Genomic DNA, 27,060 nt, shown 5'->3' on the forward strand with positions numbered 1-27,060 from the left:
CTAGAAATTCAGGGGATACTTAGGCCCAAACTCTGAAAGCTTCCTTTCCTTCAAAGTGTTCCTAACCTTAAGTGAGACCTCCTTTCTGCGAATTTTCAATGGAGGAAGCTCTCGTCGCCTCTCCTCAAGTAAGGAACGCATGCCGCGCGCCTGGGTTTAAGGAATCTTTCACAAGCTTTACGCGAACGCTCTCATTCAATAAAAAAAATAGACGCACGAATCTTTGATTGGTTACTAATATACAGGAGCGCCAATCGGTACAGGGCAGATTTCTGCCGCCGGAAAAATTCCGTCGATTCCCATTGGCCGCCGAGTAGGAAGTTATATTCCCGCGGCGACAAACACTGCGGCGCCCTTATAAGCTGGACCCCTCGATTCGGCCTGAATTCGTCATTGTTACTGCCTTTTTCAGTGCGTTCGCTTGCCATAAATGGGACATCGGTCTCTCGCTTCGTCTCATCTCGCCTCTGAGGAAACGTTGGAATGATAAATTTGCCTAATTTTTTATTTATATTCAAGATTCTGAAGATTTTAGGCTTAAGAGGACCGTCGGTTTGTTGAACGTGAAACACGTGAAACAAGTTGTTTCCGTCCCAACAACCAGAGGGCGCCACTAGGCTGAGCTGGGCGGGAAAATCGCACACCAGATGCAAAAGAAATAGCTCTGCCATTGCGTCGCTCATACGCTGAACTAAAGGTGGGAATGTGAGAAATGGCGTAACGTCCTGCAAAATACCAGCGTTTAGTGTACGTCAGCAAGCATACGCTGGTGGTACAAAGTGTCGATTTATGCTCTTTTCTAACCATATCTCTGCACGCAACGAGCGGCGACCTGGTGGCCGGAAGGTGTCCTAGTGTGGCCGAGCCGTATCGGTGTGAAACCGGAACACAAATTCTTCCTCTGAGTGCACTTCCATCGGATTCACCGCGTCGCGAAACCACCTAGCTGTTGGAGGATACAGGTACACTTCATCAGATGCATATTCACAAGCACGGTCAAAACAAATTGACTGTGGCTTAGCTAAGGTTAAGCCTGGATAAGCGAAAAGCTCTCGCTGCTTTTTAGCCAACTCCCAAGCCACCACTTCTGGGTCGGTATTTCTGCGCCGTCCAACTGTTGCTTCTTCTTCCCCTTCCACGGCGCGTGTCTGCGCCTGTTCTATGGGCAAGCGCACCTTATATACCCCTCCTTTCAAGTGTTCACTGCGCACGTCTGCAGCGAGAGGTCAAACGGTGGCGAGGATGGCCGCCTCTTCTATGGCCGCCGCCGCCTCTCACGCGTTCTCGCAACGCCTTGAGAAAGAACCTTCTTCTCTTGGGACGGCGGCGGCGACGGGTAAAACGGTGGCGAGGAGGAGAAGCGGCGACGCTCAGACGATGGAGTCAGCGCGTGGCGGCGACGACGGCTGCGGTAGCAGCGGCCACCTGCGCTCCGCGTGACGTCGCTCGGTTTTGCGCATGCGCAGCTGCGGCTAAAATTGATCACGGCGCACGCCAGACCCGGTGTTGACGAGCCTAGTGAAGCTTTTCGCTTCAAAAAATGGCGTCTAGTCGCACGCGTAGCTGTCAGTCCACGCTGCCATTTTTTTCCCGCTCGTTCAGCTACGCTCACGCCGAGCTCGGGTCCTTGCGTCGCGTCTCGCCACCCTCGCGAGACTGCGGAGTCACATGTGACAGTAGTGAGGTGAAGCGCTCCTCTGGGGCCAGGAACGACGAAAGGACGCATGAAGGCAGCTACTGCAGTCGGATACAACTTAAGTCTGCAGTGAAGCTCCGCCCGGATTCAGCCTCCGTGCACAGAATTCCTCCACGACGAAAAAGTAGTCCGCAGCAGGCCAGGGCCATGTTACCACCGGCCGACCTCTCCACCTTTTGCTCATTAAAATTCCCTTCTCTCTCTTTCCCACTACAGCTGCCTTCCTCAGAGGACGCACCAAGGACGACCTTACTTAGGGCTCCTCAGCAAGAAGGTTGACGTAAGGGAGCCTCACTGCAGTGAAGGCTCCCTTACCGGGGTAAGGAAGCTTGCAGAGTTAGGGGGTTAAGCTCCGTCTCTTTAGGGTATGAGGCAATAAAGTTGACGGGCCCCAGCGGCTGCGCTTTACCCACGCAGACACGGACACGTTTCCATTTTATGTGAAAGACCACACGGCATGCATATAAAGCCCGCTTTAACCAAGTTGTACAAGCGCGCCTGCGGTACCTATGGGTAGCGCGCCTGACTCTAAACCTTAGTGTCAGGGTTTCTTTCGAGCGCAATTCATTTACTTTCTATTCAAAGGTGTCCTAAATACTGAGTCACGTTTCGACCTTCTAACCACCACTTCTTTCATTTTTAATAATTTTTCAAGTTCACCACTTCACGTGTGATGTCGCCACCTTCCCTACCAACCCGAACTTTTTCGCTCACTACGGATGATGCAGTTTTCTGCAAAGGAGCCACAAAGCTACAGCTTTAAAATCGCCTCGCCCTTCAATACTGGTATCTGTCATTGGCACTCTTCCCAATGTCGAGGCGATGTCCCAATCCACACCGGGGGAGCGCGGCGTAGCAGCAACCATGCATGACGACAGCGACAAGGCGCGTAAGAGAGCGAGACGTAGGTAGGAGGTGCGTCCCCGGTTGGGGATCTTCATCTTCTTCCGTGCACCGCGAATCCAAAGAATTAGCTGAAGTTTAGCTCTGGTTAAACCGGGCAAGTTGCGTACGCAGCGTCGAGAGCGGGCGACTAGGCGCGCGGGCGCAGTGACGGTCCTGCCGCCTGGTGGAGTGCGGCTGAAACGGTTGCTATGGCAACGGCTCTCGACGCTGCTTACGATAGCAGGACCGTCGCTGCTCCGCTGCTGCGCGCCTAATCGCGTGCTCTCGACGCTGCTTACGCAAGTTGCCCGGTTTAACCAGAGCTAAACCTCAGCTAATTATTTGTTTCTGTTCTTGTTTTTATTTTTTATTTCTTTTATTTTATTTATGAAACCCACGCATTCACTAGATGCGCCTTTATTCATGCCGATACTCTAAGCCTTTGTGGCGGAGTGGTAGCGTCAAATGCCAAAGGCCCTGGTTCGGTTCCCAGCCTCGACAGTTTGTTTTTTATGTAGTGACGCCGAAACTCTGAAACGGTTGCTATGGCTACGGCGCTCAATCGCTTTGCCCTCGCTGCGGCTAGAGGTCAACCGTGGCCACCGCCGGAGCTAGCTTACGCAATAAAAGCAAAACTGAAGTGAAGAACGAAGTGCTTGCGCACTGAATTCACATTTGGACTGAGTACCTCACTAGCAAACAATCCGTCTTGTCGGGGGGGTTAATTAATGAAAGAGCCACCTGCCAAACAGTTGACAGGTGTCAAAATAAAGAGGGAAATCTCCCCTTTCGTCCTGCAGGGCAGAGGTGGAAGAGACAAAAATTCAAATATAACAAAAAAACGGCCATAATGAAAGACTTGGATGCAATGAAATTCTTTGATGTGCTCCGCATTGCTGCTTAAGCGGATTCGAATAAGCGCATGATTTCGCAGTTCCTCCACATGAATGAAATGGATCGCCTTAAATTTAACCCCCTATTTAAATCCGGCAGGACAGTCATGAAAATTAAGAAAGACACACAAAATTAACCAAGGTATTTAGTTTTTGGTTTTATTTAGCTTAACGAAGTATATTGGGGGGTTAATTTTCTTGGTACCAGCCGTTTAATGGTGTAGAATATTTAGAAGTGTCCATTTGTGAGTCTCGAGTCTTTGACATCCTATAGCTACGGAGCGTGCTATCTTTGTTGTCAACAGCCGTGTCCACTGTAAACGCAAACATTTTCATTGGCAGTGCATCCGAAACAGTATATATATTTGATCGTGAAATTTTTGGATACTTTGAAGGCGAAATACAAAAGCGAAATTATTGATGTGCTGAAATAACGCAGCGCTTAAAAAGCTTTCAGTTGAAAAAATAAGCAGCAGCCTACCCCAGGGCTGCGCATCGTAGACACCAATGTTGATATGACGCGCGAACCTGCATTAAGCAATGAGGAATAAGCAAAAAACTGCATTTTTTACCACCACCTAAAAGGATAATGCTTAACTGTGTATTTAACGTAGCCTTCTGTCGCATTATCCGCCAGTGAACCCTGCTCTATTAACTTTTCCCACAAAAAAGCAGGCAGTCGCATTGAAATCAGGATATTTTCTATTCTGTTTGTAATGTAACCTTTACAGGCGAGTCCGTTTTCTAGATTTCCGATTTTTTGCAAGGCGCTTATTCACTCTCTCGGCAAGCGGCAGAATGTAGCGGTGGATGGTACAGTCTGCCGCCTTTCGCAAACTATCGCTTTGCTATCTACATAAGAGAATAAGGAAATTCGTTGCGGCGTCATCGTCGCTAACTAGAAAAAGAAAATGACGGTGCAGCACTAAGCACATGCCTATGGGTGTTTTGCTACAAGATACAGCATTAAGGCACTTTAATATGATTATACTAATGGATCACCTTCAGATTCCATCAACTTGTACGCTATCAGCCTAACCAGTTCAGCGCTGGTAATTTCTTCGGTGCACAGCAAACTCACACCGTACAGTTTCTGTGGGACGTGCACTCTTCATTGGTTTCGCATCTTTCCATCGTCAGGCCGTGCAGCTAACTGGCTGGTGCGTCGCTGCGAGCAGTATGCTGTGCTCTGTCTTCATGAAGTTCTCCTGGTACAAGAGCCCGCATCCTACGTCGATGGCTGGAACCCTGCTGGCTGCCTTTTTTGACCGCTTTCTGTGGTGCATCTCCCTAGCCTGGATCACGCTGGCCTGTTCCACGGGCAGAGGCGGTAAGACTGCATTATGTAATGGATGGTAAAGCCAGATTAGGTTGAGAGAATGGTACAGGTATACCTATCTAAGCTTTGCATATTCCAGTCGTTCATGGCCTTGTTATTTTTACTTTTTTGCCCATTTGGAGTACAATATATGTGGGTTTTATTTTTTCGCAGGCCTGTTCAGCAGGTTCCTCTCCAGCAACGTTTTTGTGCCACTGAGCAAGCTGTCATTCGGTGTCTACCTCATTCATGTGCCATTCATCGAACTCGTGCTGTACTCATCCAGGGAGCGAATACATCATTCGCACTTCAATCAGGTATACGCTCGCATATAACCGAAGCGCTCTTAGAGAGACCAGCGGTGGAAGGACAGCTGAGGTGTATATAGACGCGACCGAAGTTCCCCACTGTGTCCGACAATGCGCGACCAAGTGCGGCCCCGCAGCAAGGAAGCATGTTGTCTCGTACAGATGTTAGCTGGCTTGTGTAACGCGAGCATTCGCTTACTGCCAGTGCGATCAAGTAAACGAAATACTTGAAAGTGACGGGCTTCAGTCTATCGGTCGGCTTGGTGTGCTTCTACCACGAAAAAAAAAAATCGCTTTCAGGGTAGCAGTGTCAGCTTTTTTTTGGAGTGTGGGGCAATTTACAGTTTGTTTTTTCAATGGCTGTCTCTCCTTTTTTGAACATGTAAGTTAAAGTACCGCCCGCCGCGGTGGCTCAGTAGTTATGGTGCACGGCTGCTGACCCGAAAGACGCGGGTTCGAACCCGGCCGCAGCGGTCGCATTTCGATGGAGGCGAAATGCCGGAGGCCCGTGTACTGCGAGATATCAGCGTCCGTTAAGAACCCCAGGTGGTCGAAATTATGCGGACCTCAAAACTACGGTGTCTCTCATAGCCCAACTTGCTTTAGGACGTTAAGCCACGTGAAAGCCATAAAACACAAGCTAAGGGATAGCTGAGGAGAAACTGGAGTAGGCCTGTATCAATAGCTTATCGCAGTGCAATAGAAAGAAGCTGTTCGATTTTCGATAAGAGGCGAAATTATAGAGGCCGGTATACTGTGCGATGTCAGTGCACGTCAAAGATCCCCAGGTGGTAGAAATTTCCGGAGCCCTTCACTACGGCGTCCCTCATAACCTGAGTCGCTTTGGGACGCTAAACCCCGATAAACCTAAACCTTGTAAGATGCTGCTTTTATTGATAATGCAGCTTTGATAAGCGAGAAAAAGTGTAAAAACGAAAAGAACTCAAATACGCCTATCGCCACCTAGGGACGATTCCGTAAGTAAACTGCGGTGCGTCGACACAGCTTTTCAACTCGGATCCCGGAGGCTAGGCTGTACTGCACATTCACTTCGAAACGGTGATTGAAATTGAAATTGAACTTTTTTCCGTCGAGGCGGTAAGGGACTGGAACAAAAGTGAAATGTATCACTTGACGTGCTTCGAGCCCCCATTTACAAGGCATACAGCAGTTGCACATTTACATATATAGGAGCATAATCAAGAAAACATGCACACATAGCAAGTGAATCAAGACCTTCTTGTCTCAAAAGAAAAATTAGTTGCTCGCATTCTACGTCAAAGTCCCATTTTACACAACAATAAGATATCCCCATCACATCAAGACCAGCATATATACTGTTGGGTTTGGGATGCCCCCCCCCCCCCCCCCCCTCTGCCTGTGTGGATTAAGGCAGCTCGCGCTCCCCTGCTGCCTAAGTGGATTAAGGCAGCGACCTTCCAGGACCGTGGGACCATGGTGGCAGCGGCGAAGTCAAAGACCGCCGAAGGCCGAAGATGCGGCGACGATGGCGGCGTTCCGTGGCCGAGTCGACCCTCGGGTCAACGAACAGAGTGGTGGTGTGCTGAGTGAAAGACAGCAGTGTTTAATTACTGAGCCTCTACCCTCTCCCATCAACCGAGCTGCGGGAGAGCCCCACGGCCCAGCGCCGCCCTGCCGTGGGCGGTATCAACAGTGTCCGCAACTGTCCATGCGATTGGACGTCTTTCTTCGAACTATATTCCCCAGACAGGGACCTGGGGAATCCGTGCGTTATTTAACGGGTGTTGTTTTGAGACTCCAGGGCACTCCTGTTGACTCCTGAAGAAGTTTCCTCTCGCTGAGAGTCCCTCTCAGTTACCCTTTGTTGTAAATAATGTAAATATTTTTGTATAAAGTCCTCCTTCCTTGTTTTCTTCTTCGTAACCCCGTCTCCCGCCTTCCTCGTCCCTTCTCCGGCCCAACCACGCTCACCCGATCCCAGTAACTGGCTGCCAGCGGTGAGATAGAAGCTACGTCTCAACAGTTCAATTGCTCGAGATGCCCAAGTCAAGTCACAGGCTCCAACGGACCCCGGCAGCTACGTGATTGACGGCATCAGCTACGCTTACAAAGACCGAGAGATGGACGCGTCAGGTCACCGGCTCCAACGGACCCCGGCAGCTACGGGACTGACGGCGTCAGCTATATCTCGGCAGGGTGAGTGCCCGATGTTTGCCATTTGTTTCGCCAGACCGCACTAGCACAGGCAGATGTTAGTAGTGGAATTTTGTGTTTTCTGGGAAATGAAAATTTGGTAGTTTTGTGTTTTGTTCGCTTCAAGTTGAGGGTTGTGTTTTAGCGGGGATCAGCGGCACGAGGTGCGTTCCGCGATGGAGAAGTTCAAGGTAGAGGACCTGCTTGAAATTTTGGAAGAATTGGGCATATCAGTAGGCCCCGCTAAAACGTGAGCGGCGATTTTGGATGTGATACAGGCGGAGGAGGTGACAGTCGAGGAGGCAGACGAGACGTGGGAGACGATTGTGGAACGGAAAGTGGAGCTAGAAACGCGAAGGCTTCTCCAGGAGAAAGAGAAGCGAAAGCTTCTCGAGCCGCGGGAAAGGCAGAAACTTCTGGAGGATCAGGAGATGCAGGAAAGGAGAAGCTACATGAGGAGAAGGAAAGAGAATGGGAGGTAAGGTGTGAGCGACGGGCGCAGCTAGCGGCCCAGCTAGAGGAGCAACGCAGACGAGAGCTGCAGGAGCTCACGCGTAAAGTTCACTGGCGTAGAGCTCGAGATCGGTTAAGGAGTTTCCGAAGAGGTGAAAACTTCAAAACGTTCCTCGAGAATTTTGAACTAATCTGTAGGGAGGAAGAGCTGGACCAGGGCGAATGGTCGATGATGTTGGTGGCCATCCTCCCTGGTGACGTCGGCGGTGTATTGGCGCGCCTGTCCGGCGAGGAGATCGACAGTTATGCAATAGCGAAAAGGGCCCTATTTCGCTTCTTCGGCATAAAGGTAGAAGTCGACTCCAAAGGTCGAAATGATGGCAGCGGGCAGCGCTCCCATCAGTGCGATAGCGACCAGCCAACGAACCCCGCTTGCTCACCTACGCACAAAATAGTTGCTCAGAAGAGCAGTGACAGGGCAGGGTCAAGCCCAGAAATAACTGCCAGTTCCGCAGAAACAGGGACCGAACGTTTAGGTCTAAAGGCAGAAGCTCCGTTTCATGAAGACTGCAGTGAGGTTTTGAGTCAGCGCAATGACGAAACCGGAGAAGGTCCTCCGCTGGCGCAGCCGGCGAGTAGCAGTCAGGAATTTGAGGCGATAATCTGCGGCACAGGGCGTGGCTGTGAGTCACCTGACAGCGACTCTGGCGCTCCAAGCCAGAGCGAAGCGTTAGCTATAAAAAGCGATGCCACACGGGTGGTTGCTGCAACCCAGAAAGGTGAAAGCGCAGCGCCCAAATATGGACCGCAGGAGAGCGACCGATTATGTTCAGCAGAGGTCACGGGAGCGAGCGATTGTGCAATTGAGCCGTCGCCTGGCACTCTGAGCAAAGCGCCAGTGGCTTTGCTGCAAGAGAAAAATGGCGAAACCGATGAGCGTTTGAAAACTGATGGGTCGAAAGCAAGGAAGTACTTTGATTTGGGCTAGTTGGTTCATATCTTGAAAGTAGTTCGGACGGCGCGAAAACAACAAAGACAAAGGAGACACGAACACAACAGGACGGGCGCCAACTTGCAACTGAAGTTGAAGGTAGCTTCTTTGTCCAGAAAAAAGGTGTATGCATAGGGTCTTCAGTGGCACCTGTACTCTGTGATATTTTCTTGTCAGCTGTTGGGAACCAAATTAAAAGTCATCTTATAGACCCACGTGTAGTATTCATTTTTAGATATGTGGACGATTTTTTGGTTATCATGAAGAATGTTCATGAGTCCGATCTAGCTTCGGCGGCAGAAAGTGTGTTATCAGTCTTCAACAATAACAGCCAGGGCCTCAAGTTCACGTGGGAGTTACCAGTGAATCGTGAACTGCAGTTTTTAGACGTTAGATTGGTTTTCATGAAGGATCACCTATGCTGGGCATACAATCCCAGATCAAAGAAAGGGCTGTTGCCGTTTGATAGTGCTCATTCAAAACTCGTAAAAAGAGCAATAATCGTTAATTCCCTTCTGAGCGTTTTAAGAAAGTCGTGCCATCACAGGATGTCATCGAGCTTTGCTGCCCAAATTCAGAGGTTACATGAAGCCGGTTACCCGCCCCATTTGATTTTGGCTGTTTCTGAAATGTTAGTTCAGAGACTGAAGCGGCCTCGGGATGAGAAACTTCTAGAAGCAAGAAAAAAATCGGTCCCTGTGATTCCCTACATGCATAAGGTTTCCCATGGCATTAAAAAAGTCGCAAGCAAACATCAGGTGCAGGTTGTGTTCTCGGCCCCATCAAAGTTGTCAAAGATTTGCACTATGTCAAAACCTGAGAAGAAACGACCGGTTTGCCCTATTAAACATCAAAAACAGTTCACGAAATGCAGATCACAAGTGGTATATCAGATTCCTCTAAGCTGTGGTCTTGTGTACATAGGGCAAACCGGTCGATGTTTTAATGAACGTGCCAGCGAACACATGCGGAATGTGCGCCAACAACATGGAAGTTTCCTTGCTGACCACTGCAAGACTTGCAAAGGGTGTAGTCCGGATTTGAGCAAAACAGTTTTTTTGAAGAGCGGTAAAGACAGATTTGAGCGGGAAGTAGTGGAGGCATTTTTTATTAAGAAAGCGGGAAGCGCATGCGTGAGTAGGCCTTCAATTTCAATTAGTGACGCTGAGGTGGCTTTTCTCGAAGGCTGTCTTTAGATTTTACGTTTTATCTTTGACGCTGGGAGGTTTTCTCAATTATTTTGACGCTAGAAATAGTTCATTGACGCTGGGAGGTTTCCCCGAAGGTTTAAGTTTTCATGTCCACCAAAAATTTTCCGCGTTTGTTGTTGGTCATTCTTTCATTATCACAATTTGTGTTAAATCAGGATTGTTGAGTTTGCGTTCTGGTTGCCTTGTTCAAGCGTGTGTATTTCTTTTCAGAATGAATTGCTTTCATGTGGGTTGCGCGCTCTTCTAATCTTGAGACTTATAAAATAAGGATAATGTTATCATGTGTATAGTGCAGAATGCATATCTGTCTGTAATAGTTGCGCCTACTTCCGGTGTTAGGACTTTTGATGACAATTTCGTTTTGATGTGTGATAGGCTTGCGAGATATGGCTGGGGTGATGCATAAAATGTAGGGGTCTGGTGCAATAAACTTCAGTTGCAAGTTGGCGCCCGTCCTGTTGTGTTCGTGTCTCCTTTGTCTTTGTTGTTTTCGCGCCGTCCGAACTACTTTCACGAAAGCAAGGGCCGGCAGCTTAGCTCCTGTTGGCCGCGCGCGAGCTTTTGACAGGCAGCGAAGGTTAACAGGCGAGGTTTCCGGAAGACGGCCACGAGTGAAGACAGCTGATCGGAACACCTCTGCGAGAAAGCAAAAAGCGCGGGTCAAGCTTCTGCATTTGAAGAGGCCGCGTAATTTCTCAAAATTGCCCCCCGGCGCTCAATAGTTCGCAGGCGTTGCAGAAAAACCCGGCCGACTAATCATGCGCAGTCTGGAATGCAAACCACCTGCTCCATCCAGAGACCGCAGAAGGGATCATGAGGCATGTGACGCGGGCGGCGTGCTAGGGAGAAGGGTTCAAGGCCACTGCACAAAATAGCGCCACAGGGGAACCGCGAGTAAGAGGGGGAAGCGCCGCTCTAGCACAGGCGGAACTAATCAGCCCCGCCGGTTTTTGGAACCTTAGCTTGTATACCGGCCGTCCGACCGCGTCCCCGCAGGGCGCGGCTGAAGAACAGGAAGCAGTGGATTCCTTGAATCAGATGATCGTGTTTAGACGTATTCCAGGGCTAAGTGCTCCATGTATTTACTGTTTGCTTTTATTCATTTAATCATCTGTAGAAAGAAAAATGAAAGCAAACCAAGTTTTGAGCTTTTCTTTGCCTGAGTGAATTTTGTACTTTTCGTTAGCTTTCATTGTTGTAATGTAGCCTTGACGACGCTTATTTTTAAGTACTCTTTGTATGGCGCACTTCTTTGTAGCGCGAACGAGTTTTGTGAGGTGAGGTCACATCCGCGCGTTTTATTCTGCCATGTTTGTTTTTTGACGGCATCACTCAGTTGAGGTTTGATGCGAATTGCCGTGCAGCAGGCACTAGGTTTAGCTGCGCTGCGAATTTGTGACAGCGCCCGCTGAGGCGCGGATGTACACCGAAGTTAGGGTGTCTATCGAAATCATCATCAGTTAACTTGGCGTAGTCCCTCGCGTGGGCGCCGCGAGATTACTTAGCGCCGTTTGTTAGGTTTGTTTTGTGGCTTGACACGCAAACTTCACTTGCGCTGACTGTTGCGTGTTATAGTGTCCGCTGACACGGAGGCACGAAGGGACATTGTAGCGTACATAGCTCGTGTAAGCTCCCAGAGATGCTACCCTTTCAGCCGAACTGAGTTTTGCAGAACGTTATTGCTTCGACAGTGTTTGTTCTGCGGTTCTGCAAGCAGGGTTACCTACAATATGTGTTGCACGCTAGTGTCCGCTGACGCAGAGGTGCGAGCGAAGCCTCTCCTGGACATTGTAGCATAGACATTGTAGCATACGTAGCTCGTGTGAGCTCCTAGAGGCGCTACTTTGTGTGGCCGTATGAAGTTGCGCAGTACGTTTCTTCTGCGAGGTTTGTGGTGCAAGTTTCGCACATTTACGTCGCGTCTGCTGCGATGCAGAACGCAACGAAGACGACATGGGCAGCTGTAGTAGCTGCGAATAGGAATTAGCTTGGGGCAAAATTGAAAGCCTCTGTCTGACCTCGCGGCTGATTCCTGCCTGTCCGGGTGACATCGAGAATCGTTTCAATTTGTCCGACCGATTCTAGAATAATTCTAATTATCCCTTGTTTCTTGAAGTGTCATGCATTATGACAACACTTTGAAGAGGTCCGAACACCTGAACCGTGCATCGGCTACGCACTTCGTGGTCGTTCAGGAAAATTTTGTTTCATTTTAATTTTTACTTACAGTACTTAGAGGGAAGTCTGAGTAATTCGTTTTCTTTGGTTTTGGTCTGGCTGGGCGAGTGGGCAGCAGACGGCACTTGCTTTTGCTGTGTGTGGCTTGGCGTTTGTGGTTCCGTTTGGCTCGCCTTCCAGAGAAATTCCGAGAGCGGGACATCGACAGCCGATGAAGAGAGGCCTGGAGAAGAGTGGAACGAGAGCCCCCTCTTGCACGTCCTGTCAGCCGAGCTGCGTAGGAGCGGCTCATCTTCCGGACGCATTGTCTGGTGGCGGGGCTGCTGTTGGGTTTGGGATGCCCCCCCCCCCCCCCCCCCCCCCCTCTGCCTGTGTGGATTAAGGCAGCTCGCGCTCCCCTCCTGCCTAAGTGGATTAAGGCAGCGACCTTCCAGGACCGTGGGACCATGGTGGCAGCGGCGAAGTCAAAGACCGCCGAAGGCCGAAGATGCGGCGACGATGGTGGCGTTCCGTGGCCGAGTCGACCCTCGGGTCAACGAACAGAGTGGTGGTGTGCTGAGTGAAAGACAGCAGTGTTTAATTACTGAGCCTCTACCCTCTCCCATCAACCGAGCTGCGGGAGAGCCCCACGGCCCAGCGCCACCCTGCCGTGGGCGGTATCAACAGTGTCCGCAACTGTCCATGCGATTGGACGTCATCCTTCGAACTATATTCCCCAGACAGGGATCTGGGGAGTCCGTGCGTTATTTAACGGGTGTTGTTTTGAGACTCCAGGGCACTCCTGTTGACTTCTGAAGAATTTTCTTCTCACTGAGAGTCCCTCTCAGTTACCCTTTGTTTTAAATAATGTAAATATTTTTGTATAAAGTCCTCCTTCCTTGTTTAATCTCCTCGTAACCCCGTCTCCCGCCTTCCTCGTCCCTTCTCCGGCCCGACCACGCTCACCCGAACCCTATAATATACTTGAAAGAAAAAAAGCATCATACAATTCATAGCGGCATAACCATCACTCTTGCTGTGTAAAAAATTCTTCAGAGTTTTGGTGCTAACACTTTCGATATTTATATCGTGTTTGTGTAGATAATTTAAGAAGGTTGGAAGTGAATATTCGAGCATTTGACGGCTGATGGTTGTGCGCATGAAAGGAATTTTCCAAATTTCTGCTGACCGCGATGTAGATCTACCTTCTCTTAAACTTAGATTTGATATGGTTTGAATGAGGACCTCTTTGTTTTGGACATCCTGTTTATATTTTTTGGCTAAGATATAAGAGTAGTGCCTATGCAAAGAAAGTACTTTGAATTGTATAAACAGGCTTCTAGTGTGTGCATAAGAATCTACCCCTGCGACAAGGCGTACTGCTTTTTTTTTTGTAGCATGTGAATCTGTTGTAAATTTGAATCATGGTTGCATCATGAAGTAGTGTAGACCTCACGAATTTGAAAGGATTCGGGGAGGCGATTTTTTAAATGCGATTTTCTCAGCAACAAGTGCGTTTTTTGCTGCCGAACAAGCGTCGACACGAGCAGAAAAAGCTGCAGAACCGAGTTTTCCTCTCACAAAATTCTATGGCAAATAAAGTTGCCCCAGTATCACTTAGAAGCGTTTTATTTCTAAACACATCTTGGATGTGTGTAAAGAATTCCTCCCTTATTTATTTGTATCTGTTGTAGACTCGGCGATTTGATTGTGTAAAAAGCGGCACCAACTGTCCTATGTGCGATCCTAAAAATAACTGAGGCTTGCAATGTGACAAAAACAGAAGCAGTTCTCGCCAATCCTAGAGATTTGTGTGATAAGGTCTAAGGGCGTGAACTTTGGGCACCATTTTTGGAACAATGTTTAGAAATGTTATTTTGGTAACTGAAGACTATCGGAAGAATTAATTTTTGATCTTTTAGGTTGGTTGGTTTATGGGGTTTAACGTCCCAAAGCGACTAAGGCTATGAGAGACGCCGTAGTGGAGGGCTCCGGAAATTTCGACCACCTGGGGTTCTTTAACGTGCACTGACATCGCACAGTACACGGGCCTCGAATTTCTCCTCCAAAGAAATTCAGCCGCCGCGGCCGGGATCGAACCCACGTCTTTCGGGCCAGCAGCCGAGCACCATAGCCACTGAGCCACCGCGGCGGCTTTTGATCTTTTATATTCGTGCTTGTGCGCTCAATTCGTCAATGTGCCAACGTATTGATAGAACCGTTACAAGTCTGGCAGAAGCAAATCGATGCAAAGTCTTCAAATAATCGTTGAAGCAATGTTCTTAATTGGATAAGTTTTTTTAACGTTATAGAGAACATTCGTAATGACCCTTCTAAACGAACCCGAACTTTACTGAACGTTGCTGAAACGGCCTGGCTAGGTCGAGATCACAATATAGCTTGTGTCTTATCAGCAATTTGGGAGAAAAATCGCTTGCGGAACTTGACATGGCACGGTCGCGCGCTGGCACTGATAAGCAAAGTACGCTGGTGAAAACAATAAATCGTAACAAAGCCCAGCGGCAGTATGAGCGGATGAATTCTTTGGCAAAATAACGACGCACCACGCATCCCGTTTCAGGTGTCCCTTTTTTTCTCGGTTTTTGTTTGGAGTTTGCTGCTTTCCTACCTGGCTTTCCTGGCGTGCGAAGCTCCAACCAGTGCACTCGACAAACTGGCCTTCGGCGGGCTCAGAGGCAGCGGAAGTCGGTCGAAGAAAAGCCGGCAGATCACTGTCGACATTTCAGCAGATAAGAAGGCTCAAGAGACAAGTGCTTCCCGTCTCTAACTCTAGATAAAAGTTTCGTTTTTCGGAACATGGCTGTTCGGTTGAGATTTTGTTTGTAGCCTGGCTTATGGATCTTTCGATGCAACACAGGAGAATTTATGAAAAGAGAGCACCCACTGTGTACGCAATGAAGGCAGATGTTCGCGGGGTAGCTGTGAAATTAACGTTTTTCATTTGAAGACACCCAGCTCTTACATTATCTCTCCACTTACAAAAACCTGTAATAAAATGCTGATGGTTGGTGTTTTTCCCGAAAGAATGAAGTTTGCACTTTTTTGCAAGTTAAAAGAGAATAGTTGAATGAGCTCAATAACTACTGACCACAATCAGTATTGTTGCTTTTGGAAAAACTGTCCTCAGGCGTGTTGTTTTTAAAAGAGTGCACCAGTTTAAAGAACTTAAAATTATCTGTTAACGACATTTTAAACCGACTGCATAATCACCTCAGTTTTAAACGCCTTTCGGGAAGGACCACTGCATTCAACTCATCAGCCCTGCCCCGTGCAATCATTTGTTGGAATAGCCTTCCTGACAACATTGTTCACATCTCAGATTATGTTACTCTCAAAGAATAAATAAGCAGCATTTTGTTCTGAAAGGTTTTTTTTCTGAAGTGTGTTCTGTAGTGTGTTTTCAATTTAGCTCTGTTTTCTTGGAGGTTGCTTGCTATTGTATAACGATGTTAAAATAACCATCTTCTACTTGCTTCTTTTTCGCACCCGAATTATGTAACCCCCCTCACATAATACTCCAGTCGGAGCCCGTGAGGTATCTGAATAAGTAAAAAATTTAGAATCAAGTCGGGATAATTGGCGGGATCTGTCCACAGGATCACAACAAAAAACATCCTTGAGAACTTTGAGCGCAGACACTTCATAGTGAAAATATTTATCGATTAAGGAAACCGTTCAGTTGCATTAAACGTTAAAATCTACTTTATAAGGAAATTGCAGTAATAGACAGCTACCTCGCTCGTAGAATACAGTGCTATTTCCCCAAAAGTAAAACGGAGTGCACCACAGAGAAAGAACTGCGCTGTTTTACCTTGGCCGCGGATTAGGCGAGTATTAAAGGTGCACTGAAGAGGAATCTGAACTCGTCTGTTTACCGCGGGAACTCAATCTACTCTCGGAAACTTCGAATTACTGTCCTGTGCGACCGATTTCCGTAATTTAAATCGGATTAAACGTCCTAGCTCCTGCCTTTTTTTTTAACTCACCGCTGACGGCAGGGTAAGTCAACTAACGCGTGGAGCGCCTTTCAGGCAGTCGCGCGGGAAATCCGCCCCCTCGAACCTTACTGCCCGCTCCCTACGAGTAGGGGTGGAACCAAGTCCTCAGGAGGCCAGACAAGAGCATCCAACTTGCATTCGTTTCATGGGCTCAGGAAGTCGCCCCCACCGGGGGGCCACACCAAGCCCACCTGCCTTAAATCCCGCCAAACTATGGCAATAAAGTTGTTTCTCTCTCTCTCTTCAGGCAGTCGCGTGATGGCTTCGCTTTCGCTTTTACTTTTTTTTACGTTTCCGTTAATAAATAGATCCAGTCAGAGACTACATAGCTGCAAATTATGTCCTCGGAAATAAAAGTACGCATGGTTTCGCCGATCGTTAGGTGTCACTCCCCCGATGGCAGACGGGCAACGGCCACGGGACTGGCTGAAAGGTTGGTCGACTCCTCCCACCTAGAGTTACTGTACATGCTTCTTTGGTAGTAGATGTAGTAACTCTACCCCCGCCGTCAGCGGTGAGTTCAAAAAAAAAAAGGCGGGAGCCAGCACGTTTAATCCGATTTAAATTATGGAAATCGGCCATACAGGGCAACAATTCATAGTTTCTAAGAATGCTCGGAACGCGTAGATTGAGTTTCCGCGGTAATAATACGAGTTCAGATTGCTCTTCAGTGCACCTTTAACAACACAGACCGCTTCAGCCGCATGTATGACGTGCGCCCTCGGGTATTCATACGCATTCGCTGATAGAAAGCGCGGTGAAGTAAAGTTTAAACCACTCGCATTCTCTTGTATAATTTCCGGGCTCCTGTAGACACAGCTACAAGGAGCCCAGAGAGCGATAGGAAAGCAAATTTTGTAGTGGCATCATTATCAATTTCCGGCCTTTTGCATTTTTTCAAGCGTTAATGATATTCATAAAGTTCATTTAAACTATGTAATTGCTATGGACGCTTAAAACAGACAAAAGTTTCCGTTTGAGATACAGAAATTTATCCACTACAGCCGCGTGCCAGCCTCTGACATAACGAGTTCTATATTTGGCTTAATGCGAATGGGATTAACCTAAGCAAAAAATAGCACTGTTCGTATTATTTCGACTCAAAAATAAGCCTTCATGCATGAGATCAAGTTGACCCCGAATAATTACGAGGCAATTGTCGCGAACTTTTGTTTACTTCAGTTATCGGGAGCAAGTAAACTAAATGTGTAGCATAAACGCGATAGCGTTAGGGGCCCCGTGTCGCAGAAAAGCCGGTGTCGTCGTCGTCGGCGTCGGCCGTGAGGGAAAAATCCCAGAAGCATTAATAAATAAAACCGAGTAGGAAATCGGTCGAGTTGGGAAATCGAACCAGGGTCTCCGGAGTGCGAGACGAGCAGGCCAACCACTCCACCACGCCAGCTCTTTTTTTTTTCTTTATTGCCTGTTTTGACAGATTGGAACAGATCACAAACATATGTTCTGCGCTGCGCTGCACTCTCAAGCATCAAGAGCGGACATGTGTTTCACTCACGTGAGAAAATCAAAATTGTTTCAAGGAACACAACTCTCCCATCAACTTGATAACTTCACATAGCTCCTTGTACATTTCACGCAGCCTAACTATGTTTTCTTTGAAGTACTCTCGGACAGACCGCGAATCTTCATCGCAGTGTCGTACAGCCATCTTGCTTCGCCAAATACTGTGCAGGCCAAGAAGCAAAATTACATCGTACTTATAAAGATCCGGCTCAACGTCCAGGGATCGTATCCCAAACGGCGTCAAGGGTAAGTCTTCCTTTATTGCACGCTGGAGCACGTCCCAAAAAAGCAGCGGATCCCTGCAATCGATAAACATGTGTTCTATTGACTCTGGTATTGACTTTGATACAACAAGCAGTAAGCTCCCCATGGTAAAAAACAATCCCTTCTCCTTCATCTGTGTTTTAACCGGCAACATACCGGTGTGCAACTTGAAGAAAAACGTTTTCACACCCGCTGGCACCACCATTTTCCGTGCTCTTTTTAAAACATTTGCTCCTTGGCCTCCACTGTGCAGAGATCGATATATTGGCTCGCGGAAGACACAGTCAAGCAAATGTTTTAGCAATTTCTTAAGCGTGACATTTGAAAGGTATTCCAAACTGAAGCGACGATTTAGAAACCGGAAAGCAAAGATCACTTCCTTCAAAAAATTGCCGACGATTACGTAACTTCCTATTGCCAAATTTGAGCGCAGCTCATCAGCTGTTCCCGCTTTTCGATAGATTGAGGCAAAGAATTTGAGAAACACATGCATGTAAAATTACAAACTTATTTTTATCACATTTTCATTCTTTAAGAAATCACTAACAGTTCTTGATTGTCACGAAGGAAGCTTTGTGGCGGAAAAATAGACGTATATAGGCTCGACTTGCTGCACAAATGCCTGGTTCTCAAAGACGAGGTCTGTGCAAGTATTTCGCTAGGTTGTCACAGCCGTGGGAAGCGTTACGAGCGAGAAGAACCAGATGTTCTCCCGCATAAGTGGTAAGAAATTGTTCTTGGTGGTGTTGCGACTGAGAAACGGATGAAAAGGAAAGTTCACGGGCCTGCCGACTGGTTCGAGCCGAGCCACCACTGCTGCCACGTGCAGATAGAGGAGTGTTGAAAGATGAGAGGAAAGAGTGAAAGAAGAGACTCACGTCGCAACATCCGCGTCCGCCGAAGCGAAGACGCTGGCTGAAACAATAGATAACCCAGTTCCCCGTAAGAAATTCCTGTTTTTCTTTATATGTACTTTAAAGTCCCCACCCACCCTGCCACCCTGGCAGATGGCAGTTAATGGTTGATCGCGAGAGTTTGCTCACAGTTATCAGCGCTACCGCATGCAGCCCACATTATGCGCACTTCCTTTCCTTAAAATGATCGCAGTGTAAAACGTTGCCAACGCCGACGCCACTGAGCACATGAACGCCGACGGCCTATGGCCTCAGCGCTGCATTTCTGGCGCACGACGTTGTCGATGCCTGCAGCCCACATTTCGCTCTCATCACCCCACCTACCTACAAGCGCGATTCAGGCGTCCACTGACCCAAGGAGCCAGTTATGCACACTTCCTTTCCTTAAAATGGCACAACTTTCTCAATGCCAACGCGTGCAGCGCGCATCTGTCGCTACCGCCAGGTAGCTTAAAGCACGATTGAGGTGTCCACTGTTCAAAGAGGGCAGTTACGCGCCTTTCCTTTGCTTTCCAAGGTTCGGCTCCATTGGTCACGCAGCTTAAAGCGCGACTAAGGTGTCCACTGCTGGTTACAACGGACAACGGCGGCGGCGACACCGCGATACGCAGAAACGGGCTCCAAAGAGCTGCGCTCTGAAATTGCTACATCATCGGCATAAGCAAATTTCACATGCTTCCTCTTCGAAACCACGAATTCAGCTGTTATTTATTACATTCCTGTAAAGTGGCTGCATTCCTGCAGGGTACAGAGCAAAAAGTAGCGGCCACAATGGGCAGCCTTTCCTCACGGATAACGACAGTCCTGTCTGTGAGCTCTCGATTAACAACTAGATTTGTGGGGCAGTTGCTATAAGCCATTTTAACTCATTTTAGACGCGGGTTCGATCCCGGCCGCGGCGGTTGAATTTCTTTGGAGGAGAAATTCTAGAGGCCCGTGTACTGTGCGATGTCAGTGCACGTTAAAGAACCCCAGGTGGTCGAAATTTCCGGAGCCCTCCACTACGGCGTCTCTCATAGCCTTAGTCGCTTTGGGACGTTAAACCCCATAAACATAAACTAAACTATCTGCGAATGAAACTACTTATTCACGGAAACCTAAAAACAAAATAAAGCGAATGCAAAGCCTCCACGGAGCTGGCTGAAAGGCACTCCACGCTTTGGTCGACTCCGCCCACCGTACGGGGAGAATTCAAGAAGAAAGGCGGGAGCCGGACGTTAATTCGATTTAATTAGAGAAATCGGCCTCGCAGGGCATTAAGTCGAAGTTCCTAAGAATGCTCGGAACGTGTAGATCGAGTTCCCGCGACAAAAAGGCGAGTTCAGATTCCTCTTCACTGCACCTTTTACTGCAGAGATGTTGCAGTTGTCTGACTTGTAATCAAAGCAAAACATGCAACTTTGAGGTGTGAGAATACATGACTAAGCACATCATGCGCAAGATACCTTAAATTGTTTATTTGTGGACTGGCAATTCTCTACTGCCGAGAGACCACCAGGGGGAGCCGAGCGGAGCGGACGCGCTTCACATGGGTGCTGTGAACTTTCGCCTTTATTTTCCCACTTACCCATCATAGCGCCCTAAATTCCTACCTCAGGCTTTCGTGAACCCCCAAGGGACCTTTACGAGGACTCCTTTGTCCGTAAGTACGCTGTATTTTGCACAAGCACTTTACGAAGATCTCCGAAGCGGAGTCGCCGCACTAAGCCTAAATCCTCTCGGCGGCCCACGGCGGAGCGGCGTTCCACGTCAACGCCGCCTAGGCGGCGCACGGCGGAGCGGCGTTCCACGTCAACGCTTCATGGCCGACGCCGCTGCCTTCCCATCCAGCCACAGCGGGTCGTGCTCGCTGTCCACGGCAGCGGAGGGAGTCCACGAACTTGCCGACATGGATACCCAGGACGCCATGCCCGGAATTTCTACCACCGACACAACGGAGGGGGGCCTACCGCACGGGACGCAACGAGAGAGGACTGAAGCCTACCCGAAGGCGACGCCATGGTTCAGGATGATCGACGCACGCAAAAAACGATTCAAACCTGTAACGGAGGCCGAAGCACACACACCTGCCGAAAGATCACGACCCGCACGCCCCATCAAATTGCCGAGGCTGCCGCATGATGACTACAAGGTGGTAATACGTCTACGTGGAGGGGTGACGCTGCATAACAACTCCGGTAGGTCACTTCTTGCTGCTTTGCAATTCAAGCTCAGCCGCCAATTGACCCACGAGGCCAGAGTCAGGATCAAGCCAGAGCAAAATATCGCTATTCTGAGCACCCCAGATCCGGACCTCACGGAACAGATATGCAACATCCAAGCAATCAATCTAAGAGGAAAGAAATATTCAATGAGCGCTTATGCAGCCTCACCAGATAACTCATGTAAAGGCATCATTACCGGCGCCTTACCGATACCTTCAGAAGAGGAATTACTAAACTGCACGGAAACATATCCCCAACAAATCAACATCATTCAAGCGAGGCCTTTCGGCACCAAGGGGGCATGTCTATATACCTTTGAAGGCAAAGCAGTGCCACGGTTTGTCTACCTCAGCGGCATCGAATACAGGTGCAAACCATTCCGACCAGTGATGCAGGTTTGCGGATGCTGCCTGAAAATAGGGCACCGTGCTGACATTTGTCCCACTCCGCAGGAGAAAAGATGCTACAATTGCGGAGTACGCAATCCTCCACCAGGACATGTCGATTGCAAAAAGTACTGCATCGTCTGCGACACATCGGACCACTCCACCATTGACACGAACTGCCCGGCAAGACAGAAGAACTACACCACAAGAGGGAAAAAGACAAGCAAAGCTGATGAAGGCGTAATCCGACGTCATCATTATAAAGACATTGCTGCACAGAGCCAAATGCAGAATAACCAAAAGCCTGAGCAGAAGCAAAAGAATGCGCAGAAGAACAAGACTGAACAGGAGCGCGAGACTGAGCATCGGCCCAAATTTAACCAAACCCAAGCCGACCGGCCGGGAGAACTTCAAGGATATAACAACAGCACAACACTTCCCCCGAAAGGGAATCAGAAAAACGGTCCAAGCAAGGCACTCGCCATCCATCCAAAGAAAGCTTGGAACAAGAGCAGAGAACAATGGCCACCCCTCCCACCACTGAGGAAGGAAAACCCAGTGGCCACCACGGGTGTACAGACACCTTTGGAGCAGACCATGGAGACCGAGACCTCAGAACCGTCGGACAACCAAGATAGCAAAGACCACACGGAAAAGTGCAGTGCGGACACCGTGAACGCTGGATATAAAACTTCACAACACGATTTCACACAACTTCAACCCCTTCGGGTGCCCAGTGGTACCGAGACAGACGCCACCGAGCCACGGGCCTGTACCTCGAAAGCCAGTGATTGCGCATCCCACATCCAGGAGACCCAGGAGACGCAGTCACTCCGGAACGCTACACCCGAGAAAGAAGCCGGCTCTGCTAAAAGCGGTGAGTTGTCCGTCCAAGCAGCCTCCACTCCCACCTCTTTTCGAAACCCTGACTCCCCTATTACACCTCAAGAGGCGGTTAAACAGTACATACGTTCCGCTGAATTTCGCTCAGAAATCACTACCATAATAAATACTATAGTTGCTGAACAACTCGGAGCGATGCAGCAACAGCTCATACTAGCCCAGGCACAGTTGATACAGTCCATGGCTGACAGGATAGAAGCTACGATTAACACACGCTTGGAAAAACATGACGCCGGCATCAACAAGCTTTTCGAACTTGTACCGCATCAGGAATTGCCTCGCAAGCAGCGCGCAGTTCAGCCCGCTGCCTGTCCTCATCCACTCAATCCAGACCAGCAACATGGCGCAGAACAATAACACGCGAAAACGTCGGCGGCGGCACCAGTCCAACGCACCAGCAGAAACAATTATATGGCAATGGAACTGCCGCAGCATACGCCGAAAACAAGCACAACTAGCCGCATATATAGCAAACTCCCCTAATCCCCCCCATGTCATCGCTCTGCAAGAGACGGAAACAAATCGCATTCATATCCGCGGTTATCACACGGCAGCCCTTACACCACGTACGGCAATCTTGACACTCGCATCCATGCCGGTACTAGACCGCACACCGACAAACACGCCCGACAGCAAGGGCACTCAATATACCGCGATAGAGCTAAGCTCACCAGGACACACACATGGCCTCACTATTATTAACATATACAGCAATCCTAAAGATAAAGGCAGAGTTATTCCGGGTATCTTGGGCTCCTTCCGTTCCTCAAACCTTCTTGTGGTGGGTGATTTTAATGCACGTCACACGCACTGGGGATACAACTCGGATACCCCCAAAGGTAATCTGATTTCTACCGCAATGGCTGATTACAACCTTAGCCTGATCACAAACCCCACCGTACCCACTCGCATTGGCACAAGCGTCACCCGCGACACCACACCCGATCTCACATGGGCCACACAGAACATAATCGTTAAATCTCACACGGTGCTCCAGGATAGCCTTGGAAGTGACCATTTTCCGGTCTCCACTATTATATCTTATGAATCCAAGATTTTCAACCCTCGTTCGCAGCTTCTCACTGACTGGGATAAATTGCGCTCATATTTGGCAACTGATTCGACAGAACCCCGTACTGTCACTGACTGGACAGACCGTCTGGTGAAGGCCATCCAGGCGAACAGCAAAAGCATTAAGGTATGTCACCACCTTTTTCAAAATTTTTTAAATTTTGAGCATTAAATTTTTATTTCACGTTTACCTTATAAAGCACTGTTTTAAATGATATTCAAAAGCAAAAAAGAGTGAAAAAAGTTATGCTAGCATTTATTATTCACAAAAAATTGCCCAAAATTGGCTGTTACGCAAACATTCATAACTAGCGAATGGAGAGCAGGAATTGTAAACTTTTTGGCACAGAGTTAGCCAACTAACCATACTGTGCAACGAACTAGGATCTTTGCCATCCAATAATTGGGGAAAAAGTTATAGCAAAAATGCCAAAGAAAACAAAAAAATGTGTCATTTTTGCCTGCCTTCCTTCACGTAAAACATGATTATATCAAAACTCACCATTCGATTTCATTTATCCTAGTTCATTGCACAGGCTAGTAACAAAGGAACGAGCATGCAAAGTTTCATTGAAAAATATTTATTAATTTCTATGTTATCATTGTTTGCGCAACACAAAAGTGCAAGAAATGAAGTTTTGAGAAAAACAAGATTAAAGTTTTTCAATCCTTGTAGAAACACGATCTCATGCCCTAGGAAGTTAAAATCCTCCAGGTTCATAGCTAGGGCCCTCCTTAGCTGACACGAGCTCTCTTTTGGCATTTGTTGCTGCCCGTCTTTTCTTGCGGAGATGTTTTGCCTCACCCATTGATTGACTTTGGGCCTTCTTCACACGGTAATGGTCACTGGTGAAACATGCTACGAGAGTGTGGTGGCCCGATTCGATGCCTACTTCCCTCAAAATATCTCCTGTACTTCTGTTGCCATCATTCAAGGACGAATCTGGTAGCATTCAAAGCGATAGCGCCAAGCGCGCGCAAAGTAAACAACGTAGATGCTTGTAGCGTCATGCATCCCCCTTGCAGAAATTTAAAGCAATGTTTAAAAAAAAGGAAGATTTACAAATTGCCTTCGAATAATCTTTTATATATGAAACTACTAAAAAAACAGAAAATTTTCAATATACGCCGTTGATTATCGCTGAGGTATCATTTTCTGTTACCAAAACACATTAGTTTCGGTTTCAGAACTGTTCACCACCTGTTCGAAAGTTAGCTATAACTTTTGAACAAAATAAGATACAAACATTATTCTTGCTGCAAAACATTTTTGAATGTTTGGAGATTCCTGAAATACAAAAAAGAAAAAATGTCATTTTTACAAAAAAACGCCTTTTCAAAGGTGGTGACATACCTTAAAAATACCCCTAAGGCACCGCAGGTTGATCCGCATCTGGCTCATCTATGGGAGGCCCGACAGGGACTTCTCAAGCGCTGGCGTCACCAGCGACACAATCGTAAATTGAGACTCCGCATAGCCGCTCTCACTCGCGAGGCAGAAGAATACGCGAACACGCTAGCCCGCGCAAACTGGGCAACCTTTTGTAACGACCTGAAGGGTACATTAAGCACTAAACGCACGTGGTCCCTCCTACGCGCTCTCTTGGATCCAACAACCACTAAATCTCAGACACAAGTAAACACACAACGTCTAATACAACTAGAGCTCCAAAAGGGCACCGACGTAATTGGCCAACTACGGGACACTTATATACCCACATCTCTTCAGTCGGCACATCCACCCAATCTACCTCCACCTAACCCAGAACTTGATGCCGACATCACCTTAAACGAAGTCCGCCGAGCACTCTTTAGTATTCGCCGCTCTACGGCGCCGGGGCCGGATGGCATAACGTACAAGGCACTACTCAATCTGGACGATGTCTCCCTCCAGGAACTCACGGAGCTCTTTAATAACCACTGGCAAGCTGGGACGCTCCCATCAGCCTGGACCCATGCCAGCATGCGATTTATACCCAAACCGGGCAAAGCCCTCACTCTTCAAAATTTGCGCCCCATCTCCTTAACGAGCTGTGTCGGCAAGCTCTTCGAGCACGTCATTCTCAATCGCCTGCAACCATTCCTAGAAACAACAGGCTTTCTCTCAAACGTTCAATTCGGCTTCCGCCCAAACATCTCGGCGCAAGACGTACTTCTCGCGCTTAAAGAGTCCCTCTTTTGCACTAAGCGTCGTACAGCCTCTACGCGAGCCATACTGGCCCTGGATATCCATAAGGCTTTCGACACAATAAGCCATGACCATATCCTCACGACATTAGCCACCACGGGGTGCGGCACCCGCATATGGCAATATATTCGGGCCTTCCTTCAGGGGCGCACGGCAGACCTCCACCTTGGGGATATTGCCTCCCAGCCTTTCCCCCTGCCTAACCGGGGAACCCCACAAGGGGCGGTTTATCACCTTTACTCTTTAACATTGCCCTAGCGCCACTGGCAAAGGCCCTTGCTGCTGTCCCAGGGCTCCACACAGCCATATACGCAGATGATATAACCCTCTGGACAACGGCAGGATCCCTTGGAACAGCCCAGGATATCCTACAATCTGCCATAGACATCACCACCACTCATTTAGCAAACACAGGCCTCCGTTGCTCTCCAAATAAATCGGAACTCCTGCAGCTGAAACCCCTCCCCAGTGACCCCCCGATTGAACTGCACATGTACGGGAATCCAGTGCCCATTGTGCCTCAGGTGAAGATTCTCGGCCTTCTAATTAACAACACACTCGATGCAACCGCCACCCTTCAGCTCTTGCAGAGACAGACCAAACAGGTCGCTGCACTTATCAGGCGGGTGGCAGCACGCAATCATGGGCTGTCTGAACGCGAGACCCTCAATATGACAAATGCACTAATCATTAGCCGCATTACATATCACCTGCCATACCACATACTCACTCAGCGGCAAAGACAACAGGCAGACATCCTAATACGCACGGCTGTCACCTCTGCCTTACGTCTTCCACGGACGGTTAGCACGAAACGTCTCCTGGCCACTGGTACCCACAATACAGTGATGGAATTAATAGAGGCTCAGCGCACCAATCAATTAGTCCGCCTGAGTCGCACGGAAACAGGACAATGCCTACTGCGACAGCTACGTCTCAATCCACCAATTCCCACCCCAACAAGTCCTACACCTTACATGATTTCTCTGCGCACGCAGGATCACATATATCAGAAGCCCCTACCGCGCAATATGAGTGCTAGTCTCCATCACGGTAGGCGGCAGGCACGAGCGAGCTATTACACGAAAACATACAGCAACCGCTCCGATATCCTTTATGTCGACGCGGCACAAAATTCTAAACCAGGATATTTCACGGCAGTCGCAGCCTATGAAGACGGCACAGTGGGGGCCGCTGCCACTATTCGAACTAATTCGCCTGCAGAGGCGGAAGGAGCCGCCATCGCACTTGCTCTGGCCCACTCCATCATTGACAAAAATATAACAGAAATTTGCACAGATTCACAGGCCGCGTACCGCCACTACCTACAGGGCGTGGCGACTCCGGCAACACACCGTATTCTTACCACGGCCACCTCTCTCGACCGAACGGTTACTCTGTCGTGGGTCCCTGGGCATGCCTCGATCCCCGGTAATGAGCGCGTTCATGCGCTGGCCCGAGAACTCTCCTTCCGGACCCCGGAGGATCAGGCACCCAACCCTG

At 48.6% G+C, this 27,060-nt stretch overlaps 1 protein-coding gene across 1 annotated transcript in view; it reads left to right on the forward strand.

Annotated features, from left to right (window-relative positions):
* The window catches only part of LOC149327489 (nose resistant to fluoxetine protein 6-like), a 59,136-nt gene extending 44,261 nt beyond the window's left edge, over positions 1–14,875 (forward strand). The window contains exons 14-16 of the mRNA XM_089564895.1: positions 4,615–4,804; positions 4,967–5,109; positions 14,669–14,875. Of these exons, the coding sequence (XP_089421021.1) occupies positions 4,615–4,804; positions 4,967–5,109; positions 14,669–14,875 (540 nt within the window). The remainder of the gene's footprint in view (positions 1–4,614; positions 4,805–4,966; positions 5,110–14,668) is intronic.
* The last annotated feature ends 12,185 nt before the right edge of the window (positions 14,876–27,060 follow it).

Source organism: Amblyomma mixtum, chromosome 10 (genome assembly GCF_055824585.1).
Source record: "Amblyomma mixtum isolate Tamu chromosome 10, ASM5582458v1, whole genome shotgun sequence".
Lineage (NCBI taxonomy): Eukaryota > Metazoa > Arthropoda > Arachnida > Ixodida > Ixodidae > Amblyomma > Amblyomma mixtum.